Here is a 12,532-nt window from a genome sequence, read left to right on the forward strand (position 1 = left end):
CTACACTATCGCGCCCTCCCTGCCTTGACACCAGTACTAGAATTCCTGGAGTCATCCTAACTCGTCGTCCCGAGGGTCTAGGTCTACCCCAGGTCTATCTTCGGTGAAAACGATGACTTTTGGGGACAGTGCCATACAGCAACTGTTCCAATCGATAATTTATACGGTTTCAGGAAATTTTCGGGATAAATAAGTGGAGATGGTTTAATTTTTTTCGTTGTTTATTGATTTGCGAGGGACGTTCTGGGGTTTTTGTTATACATAAAATGAAAATTGTGGCGACCTGATTGTCCAGGAGTTCTTCCATTTGCTGCTGGAAGTAGGAAGTCGTCGACAATGGTCCTGGGAAGGAATGATAAGAGAAAGAGGAAGGAAGGAGACCTAGTGGATCTCATGGATCCTGCCTCTACAGCTCCGAAAAGGTAATCCTTGTGTTCTCTTTATTCCATTCTTCTCGACATTACTCAAAAATTTCTTACTCCATCTCTTCAGACCTTTCATTTCTGGTAGTTGCTCTTTAAGGATATCCAAGTTTTTAAATTGATGTTCATTATTTTTTTTTGTTAAAACATCTTTTTACCTCGAGGCTGAACATAAAAGCGTTTGTCTTTTTTATTCTGAATTTGATTTTGCATCCGTCGCGAGAACTACCGCAAGCTCTTCCTGCATGTAAACCGATTCCCCTAAAAAATCTGAAGATTTCCATCGGGGTCTTCCTTTCCAGGGCAAAGGTCCATGCCCAGAGGAAATTCGCGCAGGGGGTGGCGACGATCTTTAGTCCAGTACCCACCCTGGTAAAAGAGAAGGAAAGGCCAAAGCCCATTCTAGTAACCGAGCTCATCACCCACAAGCGCCCGAATACAGAGGACTTCCTGACATTCCTCTGCTTCCGAGGCACATCAATTTTACCACCAAGTCTCAATTTTTTCAATCAGGGCACAAAAAAAGATAAACAGGAGAACAAACAACCGCGTAGATCTACCCCACAACAGACGCCCTCGTCCCCCCACACACCTCCACCCACAGTGTCATCCAAAACCCATGGAGAAGACTCCAAACCCCCCAGCCCCCCAAAACCTATCCCCTCAGTATCGATTCCAAGCACAACGAAAAAGAAATTCCCCGTTATCCACAAAACAGTGACAGTAAATAAATATAAGACAGCCACGTCGACAGTCCAGGCCTTGAAGAAAAAATATAAAGAGCAGAGACTTGCTAAACAGAGAATCGAACAGAAGTTTAAGACGACAGTCATGAGGACACGTTCAGCAGCCAATCGACCTCTCCTCAAGTCCACCAAAATATCATCGAATGTTTTCTTGAAGCACATCGAGAAGAAGAGCATCTGCCTGAGGAGTAGTGGATCCCTGGACAAGGGTATCCCAAAAACTAATAAAATACTGCCCAAAGGGAAGAAGAAGCCCCTGAAGAAGAAGCTGGACGAGAAGAGTGAGTCAAGTGGGGATTCCGAGGACCACTCCATTCAGAAGAGAATTCCTAAATCAAAGAATCCGCCTGTCAAAATACCTCTGAAGGACCTAAACAAGCTGAAGAGCACTGGCAAGATGAAATTGGACTCAGTGAGAAGAGTGACTCGATCCCATCGAGAGGCCCCCGCACCGCCCTCCAACCAGCGACCCTCGAGGAAGACGAAGGAGGCAGCTGCAGTGTACATGGAGATCCTCAGTCGAAAGCTGGTGAGCCCTGACCTGGACAACGACGATAATATGTCCCTGGAGAGCTTTCCCGAGATTCCAAATGCTCGACGTGATTCAGCGAAAAAGGTTCTGAGTGAGAAGAAAAAGACTCTTCAGTCGGGGAAAAAAATCCTCGACGAGGACAAGAGCTCCCAGAGAACACTCAAGACGAAGAGGCCTGTGAAGAACTCAAAATACTCTGACAGTGAGGATAACTTCTCTGTTCACTCCGATAAAAGCAATCAGACAAGTGTGAAAACTCGTGCAATCACAAGGAGAACTTCTTTGGTGATTAAATCCTCGGTGATTCGAACACTCAGATCGGCTGCCAAAAGTCCAGACCAAAAATTTGATAAATCCTTGAGACCAACTGCTAAACAATCCCTTAATCCAGCGAAGGACAGGAAGAAGATGAGAACAAGACGAAAGAGTGACGATGAGTCACCCAGTACTTCCCCGAGACGAGGGAATAGTCCCTTGAAATCCAATCCCGAGAAGCAGAAGAAGCTCGTAAAGAAAAAATCTGAGGTTCACTCTGCAGAGTCTGACGAGGACCTGGGGACAGTCCTCAATCGAATGAATAAATCGACAAAATCCTCGAAACCCCCAGCCAAACGTTCTGTCAAGTCGACGGAGGTGACAAGAAAATTTCCCCCAGAGCCTGTGATAATGATTAAGAAAATGAATAAGATCCTGACCCCAAAGGGCTCCGATGACGAGGGATCGTTTCGTGGATTCAGCAAGAAATCAACGAGGAACGTGTCTAGTCCTTGTTCACTCAAAATGAACAATGACGCCCCAAAAGCTGGAAAAAACGAGACTGACGATAAAATAGAGGCAACAGAGGGCTGTCATAAGGAAAAACCCGAGGAAATTCCCCAGGTCCCCGAGAAACAAAGTTCAGTACCCCTGAAAAGCGGAATGACTCAAGATTTGGCAGCTGCCCCTCAGTTTATCTCGAAGAAGACGTCGATCAGTTCGGTCACTCCACCCCAGGCCCTCGAGAAGAGTTTCATCGACGTGCCAACACTGCAATCAATGGGTCGTAAGGAACGAGTCAACATGTCGACAGAGCAGATCGAGAAGTGGCTGAATGAGAGCTCGATGGTGAAAGAGGAGAGCAAAGCTGAGATGGAGACTGTGATAAATTTTCCCTTTGGCCTCGACACAGAGAAACCGAAATTAAATATACCCAAGTCAAATGTCTCCAGCATCCCCAGTGCAACTACCCCCTCGAGCTGTCACCTCTCGATTCCCACAAAGATTCAGCACCTCGTAAGACCAGTCAACGTAGCCATCGCCAAGATCGCGGAGAAGCAGCTCAACACCATCGACCTGAGCCACAATCACCACAAACTCAAAACCGAGAGCATCGTCCTCTCGAGCACTGGTATAGCCACCGCCAAGGCCTCCAGCATCCCAACGAACAGAAATAAAATAAACGCTGACATCAAAGAAATCATCAAAGGGAGAACCGGAAAAGCTCTTGATGTCGTCACTGAAAAAACAAGTCAACAGGTCCCAGACACTGACAACGAGTCTGACATTAATAGTTTGAAAGTCGTCAGTGATAATGAGACTGCGACAACACCATCCCCAAACGACAAGAAAAAAACTCAGTCACAAGTGCGAAGACCCTTCGTGTCGAGGATAAAGGAGCGAAAGCTGTCCACTCCAAATTCAAATGCCTTCTCCCCAGAGGATGAAAGCAGTGTCTATGCTTTCAAGAGTGAGACAGAGACGCCTATCAGCACGCCCTTTAGGCGAAGAGTGAGAGATAATAAAGTGGAGAGCGTCCAGGAGGGCAAGAAGTCTTCAGAAACTCACAAGAGTAATAAAAATTCTCCATTGGAAGGCAATAAGTCTGATAGAGACATTGCAAACTCTATTCCTTTGAAGAATATCCCCATCTGGACCAACGACGGCTGCTCCACATCAATCGCAGTGCAAATAAACTTCAACGATAACGATCCTCAGGGTCTGAACTCCTTCTATCCAGTTCAGAATCGTCAAAACTCCACGAAGAACCCTGAGAATACGAGCAACGAGATTTCTACTCAGACGGAGAATACGAATTCAAACGACGATGATAATAACACCCAGGTGTTCTACATTCCCCTCGAGAACGTTGGGAGAAATATGTCTCAGTTCACAAGTCTTCAGGGTCAGCCATTGATCCAGGGAGTGGCTGTCAAACTGGGAACAGAGGGCCCCAACGGTCCCAACCAGCGAGTCCTACTGCGAGCACAGCTGGTAACAAAACCTCCGTTGACAGTGACCAGATGTCCGCCAATCGGAACAGTTCAGCCCACGACGAGAGCACCTCAAGGCTCGACGGAGCCAGTCCCATCGACGTCTACCTCAAGTCCTCCCACCACACCAGTTAAAACCGATGGAACTCTACGTGGAGCACAACACGACGGTGAAAACGACGTTGCCACACCAGAGAAGATGAAGAAACCCTCGGGAAAATCGTCATCAACTCGTGATACCAAGAAGAAGCCTTCAGAGGCCTTGAAGACGTCACGCCAGGAGAAACGATTGAAGAAGAACTCAACGAGTCTGAATGACACCGAATCCCTCTCGTCGAATCAGAGTGCAAGCCTGGGGGCGTCGACATCAATTGATAAAGCAGAGGCTCGACTAGCTGATGCCCCCACGTTCCATCCAACAGAGAAGGATTTCCAGGACCCTCTGGAATACATCGAGAAGATTCGTCCACTTGCTGAGAAGTATGGCATCTGCAAGGTTGTACCACCCTCGAATTTTAAACCCGAGTGCAAGGTCTCCGATGACATGAGGTTCACAGCATACAATCAGTACGTTCACAGGATGCTGCACCGTTGGGGGCCCAACGTGAAGGAGATGATGGCGATAAAGAAGTACTTGGCTACCCAATCGATTACATTATCCCAGCCTCCCTGGATCGGTGGAATGGAGGTCGATCTTCCTCATCTCTATCAGACTGTGCAGAGTCTCGGGGGCCTCAAGGAGGTAATCGAGAAGAAGAAGTGGCAGAAGGTCGCTGATGGCATGAAGATCCCCAAGTCCGCCCAGGACAGAGTCACCAAATTGGACGACATCTACTGCAAGTATCTCCTGCCCTATGATACCCTTAGCACTGAAGAGAGAGAGAAGCTCTTCGAGGACGTGGAGACAGAGTGGCGGAGAAGGGAGACCAAAGCCCTCGAGAGGCTCAACGATTCCACGACATCGTTATCCTCCGTCGACAGCACTAATGACGAGGAAGAGGAGGAGGACAGTTCAGACGAGACCGAGGAGTGCATCGTGAAAGGAAGAAACATGCCTCTTAACGCATTCTATAGGATTGCTAGGAATACGCAGAGGATGTGGTTTGGGGAGAATAATACTAGGAATCAGGGAAACGAGAGTGAGGCTTCCTCTGGAGATGTAGAGACTGCATTTTGGAGGCATGTCTCAGAGAGGAAACGACATGTTTGTGTTCATGCTGCTAGTATTGACTCCAGTGGTCGAGGGTTTGGCTTCTCCGTGGCGAAGAATAGCCCCTTTGCCAGGCATCCCTGGAATCTAAAAGTGTTGACCAATAATTCTGGATCAGTTTTGAGGGCCCTGGGGCCTTTGATGGGTGTCACCATCCCTACAATCCACGTGGGAATGCTCTTCAGTGCGTGTTGTTGGTACAGGGATCCCCATGGCCTGCCCTGGATCGAGTACCTTCACACTGGAGCCAAGAAGATTTGGTATGGCATCCCTAATGAATTTAACGACAACTTCCGGGAGGCACTCTCGAAGATGGTCCCCAGATTCTGCAAGAATAAAAAAATCTGGCTGCCAAGTGACACTGCCATGGTACCACCTGAGATGCTAGTCTCCAATGGGGTGCCACTCTGCAGAACTGTGCAGGAACCTGGACAATTTATCATAGTCTTTCCCAAAGCCTTCACCTCCAGTATCTGCACTGGGTACGTCGTCTCGGAGAGTGTTTACTTTGCCCAGACAACGTGGCTGGGAAATGCCGAGGAGATCTTCAAGGATTTACAGGACAGCTGCGAGCCTTCCATGTTCTCGTTCGAGAGACTCATGTTCAGTATTATCAACGACTCCAGGTCGCACATTGATATTTTGAAACAGGTGAGTTGTTGAAGAAATTTTTACGACCTATTGCAATATTATTTATTCGATGTGTCATTGTTTTTTTCATTTTTCTTCAATAAATCTAGATACTGCCAGTTATGATGAAGATAAGGGAGAAAGAGTTGCATTATCGTCAGCAGTTGGAGTACTATGGGCTGTCGAAGAAGGAGAAATTGCCACTCCCAGACAATGGAAAACGAAAGAAAGCTGTCAAGGTGAAGGAGGATGATGGGGATTTCGAGTGCGAAACCTGTCGTATGAATCTCTTCGTTTCACTGATGAATAATTCACAGGATGACAGCACCTACTGTCTCCCTCATGCTCTACAGTTGCTTTCACATAAAAAACAGGTGCTGAAATACTGCACGTTGAAGTATACGTATAGTGAGGACGAATTGGATGATCTCATTCACAAATTGGAGGACAGAATCGAGGCGAAATCAAAGAAAAAATCCGCAAAACAGTCGGACTAAGGTCTCTCAATTTGCAGTTATCATTTGTAGATATAGGGGCACTATTTCTATTTCTAAAGAGGATAATTGTAATACTCCAAATTTCCACATCACGCAAATTGCTCGAGTGCCAAATGTAATTCCATTTTAACATTCAGTCTTAGTTTTATATTCGATAATAGCTTAAATGTATCGATTAATGTATAATAATGAACATAGAAGAATCTACTTACATTATTTATCCGCAATTAGTGATCGTGTGTTGAGAGCAGTTAATGCTCTAATTTAAATGAATAATAATTTAAGTAGTCAGTGGCATAAGAGATGTATTTCGTTTATTTAATTACACATTTTACATGGAATGATGCATTGACCAATGAATTAAATAAAAATTATGGACACTGGGGTTTCGAAAAAAATGGAAAATCTTCTTCGATGACTAATTCGAAAGAATCGACTGTTATTGTGCGTGAATCAGAAATAAAAATGAAGAAAATAGGAATTAATGACTCTGGATGATTTTTTTTTTGCATTAAAACATGAACTGGAAGGCTTTTATAGATCATTTCCGACGGAATACGATAGTACGTAAATTAGAAGAAGCAATTACATACGTATGCACATTATTCAATCAAAACAAAATAAATATTTGTTAGTGGAATGTTGAAACCATCTTTACAATTGCTCTCTTCGTTGCAATATGTCAAAAAGTACATCACTGTTATTGTCTTTATCCTTAAAATCGTCCTCATCGTCAGTACTGAAGTTGGAGCTCAACAGATTCGTTAACGATGTGGATTTTTCCGTCAATAATGGCACATTCGTTCCACCCGTATCTTCTAAGGTAGAGCTGTTACTTATGACTGAGTTAGAATGCAACTCTAGATTCTCACCCATCTGCTTTTTGTGGAGTAATATTTTTTGTATCACGTGCAGCGTTATGCCACCGAGGCACACCAACAAACCTATTGCATTCAGGCCGCTCATTTCGTCGCCTTTGAATTCAACAGCTAATACGACGGTACACAATTCCTGTATTAAAAAAAAGAAGCAACCAATTTTGGAAAAATGTCACATTCCTCCCCCAAAGATTCTCGACCAATTCCCGGGGCTGTGAGATTTTTTTCTCTTTCAATCTCCCCTTATTTCTATTTTTGATTATTTCATAATAAAATATTACCTTAACAATATTGGAGATCGAGAGAGTGAGACTAGATGTATACGTAACAACCATATACTCTGCAATTTCCATAAAAAAAGCTAGTATGGCACCAGCCAACACAGCCGTTACTGTCCAGGTCACAACTCCAGACTGACTCCAGTCAACATCCTGGAGCTCTACATACAATTTTCCACACTCGAACCACACAACGAGAGGAAATATGGCGATCAGCATCCAAGGCTGCATGTAGTAGATCATGTCAATGGGATTGTTCAGCCCGAGCTTGGACTTTTGCATGATCACCTGTGCCAAGGTCCACCGAATTCCACTGAGAAATGAGGCAGCGAGACACAGGAGGAACCCCAGGAGATGGAATTGAGTGGATTTGTACGTAAACATTATCAAACCCGTGGATATCATGGCAACAACACCCACAAGTGACCAGGACTTTCTCTCCAGATGAAAGAGCAGAGAGAATCCAAGGATGAATATAATCGCTGTGGACTTGGTCATTGTGTACAAGGACACAGTGATCATGGATATCGCCCAATTGGAGAACCCAATATCCAATCCACTGGCTATTCCTGGTGGAGCAATTGTTGAAACAATACTGGGCCACGTTGGACGCATTTGTTGATGCGTCCTGGAGTTCATGCATCTCAAAAAATTTTTTATAACTCCAGAGAGAGTCCACTTGATTACCAAGTGGCATAACACAGTCGAAAGAGGGTAATGATATTTCTGAAAAACCAAATTATGTCCATCCAAATTGCATTCGAAATAACAGTCTACGAGAGCCTAATTGTTTTATGAATTCCACGACCGTCAGTAAATTAATAATCGTTATTAACGTCATTATAACTCACGTGATTAAACCATTGCTGAAAAAACGTAAGTCCTACGGATAGAACGAAGTAGAATGCAATTAATACAATAGAAACAGCAAGTGTTCGTCCAAGTGTTTTTCCTCCCTTCGTCGAGGGCTGAAAGTCCTCCGTATGTTGGAGATAATAGTCCGTCGTATCCGGATCGTTTCTCGCGATTTCATATTTGATATCCGACCTGGGCATATTTGATTTCTATTTATTCGGATTCTTTACAAAAATCATCACATTCTCTTCATTCTGGAATATTTCTCCTGCACCATCGTTGCCCCGTGGCCTAGAACACGTCAGATTGTTTCAACACAATTTTTATTACAAAAAATAATGAAAATAATTAAATAATCAATTGCTGTACGCTGTTTACCTTTATTATTTCACTTGTCCCAGGGCCCAGTGTTAGTTAGTGTGAATTTTATGGGGAAATTAGGAGATTCTGATTGTAAATATAACCTCAAACTACTCGTCACATATTTTCTCAGGAATAACGAACAACCGATCACCAGTTGCACGATTTATTCCCTCAAACCTTGAGATATTATTTACAGGCATCGGCTGAGGAGTAGCACGCGATTTACTCTCATTATCAATCATGAATCACACTGGAATATACAAAAATATGGATATTTGTGGTACACCACACACTTGTCGACAAAACGTCAACGTCAGTGAGCTGATAGCAGCTTGAGGGGTTCGTGAAACGACTCCGTGTCTCGTGGCATTATTCACGTCATAAAAGATAAATAATTGACATATCGATGAGATAATTAAATTCAGGAATTTCAGAGATAAGTCGAGTTTTCCATTATTTATAATATCGATCTTCGGAGGAAATCTCAAAACACATTTTTTGGGACCGCTAATAATGTGTAAAAAAAAAATTTGCAATGTTTATTCATGAAATTAATAATTACCTAGAAATATTGATTAACTATAGATTTTAGAAAGAAGGAAATAAATTTAAATTGACGAATGAAAATTGCGTAGAAAGTGTCATGTACAAATATGATACAAGTATTATTCCAAATAATTTTACATGATTCAATCGAATAAATCACTACATCTAAAGTAATTCTTAGGTGAAATTACAAAATTACAATGATCAATAGCACTTGGATCAGCTCCGATCGATAGTTCCAGTGGATGCACCACTCGTTGAATGAGTCATTGAGTCGTTTGAGGAAAATAAATGTAAAGTATTATCTGCGCTCACTGCGACCTCCATTTCTGTATCCACCTTTGCCCCTCACATTTGTTTTGCCAGTTGTTTTCGTGGCTATCGTATCACCGCTAAATCTAGCCGAGCCTCCAGGAAGTCCTGACGTCGTGCTCCCGGAATTATTTCCCGTTTTTGTTGAGTTTCCAGCTGGTGCTGTTGAGGAGGTGGAGGCAGTGGACGAGGTCGTATTAGTTGCCTAAAAAAATTCAGAAAAGAAATTGATAATTCAATTCAGTCTGAATTATTGAACTGATAACGGGAAATGAAGGAATTAATTACCAAAGGCTGTCTGGATGAATTGGATACGTTATTGGCATTCCCATTATTAACAATATTGCTATTAATATTGCTGCCAGGGGGGCCTGAACCCCCTTGATTCACCAGCTGTTGTGCCAACGCTGGGTTGGGCTCGCTCATGTTCATTTGCTCATTGATAACCATACAGAACTCCCCGATCTTCTGAATATCTCCATTTTTCCCTGAGTACAGTGTCAGACACTGCCTCCAGACCGAGGCATAGCCTTTCGTCAACCTGACGATGTCTCCAGGTACCAGCAGTTGTCCAGGTTCGTCCCAAATCGAGACATTCATACACGCTGTACTGTCAGCCACTTTGAAAGTTCTCACTTCACGATTTTCTTTAGTTATCGTAGGATGACCCACCTCTAACACTATGAACATCACATTTATGTTCTTCTGTCCAGGTCGAATGTCTTTTATACATACGAAATCCATTATACTTTATTTTTTATACGAAATTTGACTCGTCACCGTTTTTTTTTCTATCTCATTATTGACACCTGGAACAAATCAGCTGGTGGAACTCTGGAAAATACAAAAAAAAACAGAGTTCTATTTCTAAATCACGAATACTTTTCCAACAAATGATTGATGATAATTACCCCGGAGACCTTCTGCATTCAGAAAAAATAATTATCAAGTGAAAACCACGAAACAAAATGTAGAAAAAATAGGAATTGTTCTCGATGAATCATGAATAAGTGATCGTCGAATGAACATACATCATTGGAGTGATTTTTTTTTGGCTCCTAATTTTTGGTAGAACCGATTGACTAAAACTCTGCGAATTCGTATATAAAAATGAATTGTTAATTAATGGGTGTTAATTGTTGATTACACAAGTGACTGTGTCAATTCTCGTGATTGAGGTTAGAAGTCCACAACAATTCAGTCAGAAACAGTCAGAAGCTCATAATGATGACAGGTTATTGGTCCTGACCAATCCCAGGGGTGCAATGTGAAGAATTTTCTCTACAATGCACGTAAATTCTCGCTACAGTCAAACAATTTCTCTGCCAACAGTGAACACGTGGTCACGAGGTCTCCAGAGTGTTTTTGTTTGTGATTTTTAAGAATAAAAAATTATATTCATTCATTACCGTGAATAATGAAGTCCAAGGATGATTTCGATTTGTTCGTTGGAGGCAAATCCGGAGTTTTTAAAGGCACGTAACTACCACTTAGAAGGATAAATTAAATTATAACCACGAACAATAGTTGATTTAATACGTATGACATTTTTTCACTTTGTACATTGCAGGAATAAAATATGATAAGAGTCTGTGTAAAATGAAGAATCTACAGAATTTAGTTTCGATAACAAGTGATCACGAGGTCACAGCCATGTCCTGGAGCGATGAGAATGAGGACGAGGTTCTGATTGGATATGGCACAAAGGATAAGAAGGGTATCAAAATTTATGAATGTGGAATAGCCTCGTTTGCTTCGACCTTCATATGCGAAGCTGGAGATGGATCTATCAGGGGTATTTCACGTTATGATGATGCAATATTAACAGCAGTAGAGTCTGGTGATGTGAAGCTCTGGAGGAACGAGGATATGGGGGAATTATTGGTGGAGGCTGGAAAAAATTTACACAGAATGAGACCCTCGAGTGTCGACAAAAACGTAATTGCCACAGGGGGAAACGAGCACAAGTTGCAATTATTCGATTTAGAGAAGCAAACAAGGATATTTGAGGAGAAGAACGTTCGTCACGACTGGCTAGAGCTAAAAGTTCCCCTCTGGATATCAGATATTGGATTTCTATCAGAGTCTTCCCAAATTGCCACGTGCAGCAGATATGGACACGTTCGATTGTACGATCCCAGTGCCCAGAGACGTCCAGTTATTAATTTAGAAGTAAAGGACGAAGCCTTAACGACTCTAGCTGTAGCCCCAAAGGAGAAACATATTATTATTGGTTCTGGAAAAGGAATAATGAATTTGATAGACTTGCGAAGTCCAGGAAGAATCCTCAACACCTACAAGGACTCTGCTGGAAGCATAACATCAATCGCCTGCACGAGGAATAATCCCTACGTAGTGAGTGTTGGTCTGGACAGGCATTTGCGTGTGCACCACATCGATACAAAGAAACTTTTGCACAAGACCTACCTCACCTCGAGATTAAGCTGCATGGTCCTGAGGTCGAACGCCGACCTCGACATAGATCCTTCGGGGAAGAAGAAACGAGAAGGGGATAAGGCTGACGGAGTCATCGAAGTGATCGAAGCGACTGACGAACAGGAAGAAAAGACTATTGTTGACGAGTGCGACGAAATATTCGATAAAATGCCAGTGATAGAGGATGAAATTCATGAATGTCGGCTTCCTGGTATCAAGAAGAGGGTTCTGTCTTCCAGCACACGAAGAAATCCAGCGTACAAGAAAAATCGCGTCAAGTAAAGGAGAGATTAATATTTTTAAAGGATTTTTGTGTTAGGCTTGAGGATTAGAGTAGATTATTTTTAAATCTTTCTCGTCCGCGTTGAAAATGTCAAAAGCTCTTTACAGATGTTGTGAATACATTTATATTTGTATTCAGAACGGGAATAAAGCTATAGATCAAGTTTTACTGCAATTCTCTTCAATCTACGATGCAGTCCATTATATTGGGGGAAAAAATCGTCAGTGGGAAATCATTAATTCTCCTACGTTAATGTAGAAACGAAAAAAATTAGTTTTTCGTACTCAAGAGGAAG

General features: G+C 42.7%; 4 protein-coding genes across 5 annotated transcripts; 2 read left to right on the forward strand and 2 right to left on the reverse strand.

Annotated features, from left to right (window-relative positions):
- Positions 1 to 51: 51 nt before the first annotated feature.
- Jarid2 (Jumonji, AT rich interactive domain 2) lies at positions 52 to 6,861 on the forward strand. The gene is made up of 3 exons (XM_011312221.1): positions 52 to 422; positions 725 to 5,810; positions 5,900 to 6,861. The coding sequence occupies exons 1-3, from the start codon at positions 337 to 339 to the stop codon at positions 6,284 to 6,286; spliced, it is 5,559 nt and encodes a 1,852-aa protein (XP_011310523.1). The 5' UTR covers positions 52 to 336; the 3' UTR covers positions 6,287 to 6,861.
- Positions 6,584 to 9,470, reverse strand: LOC105270962 (solute carrier family 35 member C2). The gene is made up of 5 exons (XM_011312220.1): positions 9,406 to 9,470; positions 8,676 to 8,910; positions 8,294 to 8,588; positions 7,446 to 8,168; positions 6,584 to 7,297 (listed from the first exon to the last, which is right to left on the reverse strand). Exons 3-5 carry the CDS (start codon positions 8,495 to 8,497, stop codon positions 6,941 to 6,943), a joined length of 1,284 nt encoding a protein of 427 aa, XP_011310522.1. The 5' UTR covers positions 8,498 to 8,588; positions 8,676 to 8,910; positions 9,406 to 9,470; the 3' UTR covers positions 6,584 to 6,940.
- On the reverse strand, positions 9,307 to 11,007 carry LOC105270961 (SOSS complex subunit B homolog). 2 transcript variants are annotated; one of them, XM_011312218.1, is made up of 3 exons: positions 10,928 to 11,007; positions 9,807 to 10,352; positions 9,307 to 9,723 (listed from the first exon to the last, which is right to left on the reverse strand). In XM_011312218.1, the coding sequence occupies exons 2-3, from the start codon at positions 10,260 to 10,262 to the stop codon at positions 9,508 to 9,510; spliced, it is 672 nt and encodes a 223-aa protein (XP_011310520.1). In that variant the 5' UTR covers positions 10,263 to 10,352; positions 10,928 to 11,007; the 3' UTR covers positions 9,307 to 9,507. The 2 variants fall into 2 exon arrangements, with proteins under 2 accessions (XP_011310520.1, XP_011310519.1); XM_011312217.1 differs by lacking the exon at positions 10,928 to 11,007 and adding an exon at positions 10,430 to 10,737.
- On the forward strand, positions 10,820 to 12,405 carry l(2)k09848 (lethal (2) k09848). Its single transcript, XM_011312216.1, has 2 exons — positions 10,820 to 10,993; positions 11,089 to 12,405. Exons 1-2 carry the CDS (start codon positions 10,936 to 10,938, stop codon positions 12,234 to 12,236), a joined length of 1,206 nt encoding a protein of 401 aa, XP_011310518.1. The 5' UTR covers positions 10,820 to 10,935; the 3' UTR covers positions 12,237 to 12,405.
- Positions 12,406 to 12,532: the final 127 nt, after the last annotated feature.

The sequence above is a fragment of the Fopius arisanus genome, unplaced genomic scaffold, assembly GCF_000806365.1.
Source record: "Fopius arisanus strain USDA-PBARC FA_bdor unplaced genomic scaffold, ASM80636v1 scaffold00098, whole genome shotgun sequence".
Taxonomy (NCBI): Eukaryota; Metazoa; Arthropoda; class Insecta; order Hymenoptera; family Braconidae; genus Fopius; species Fopius arisanus.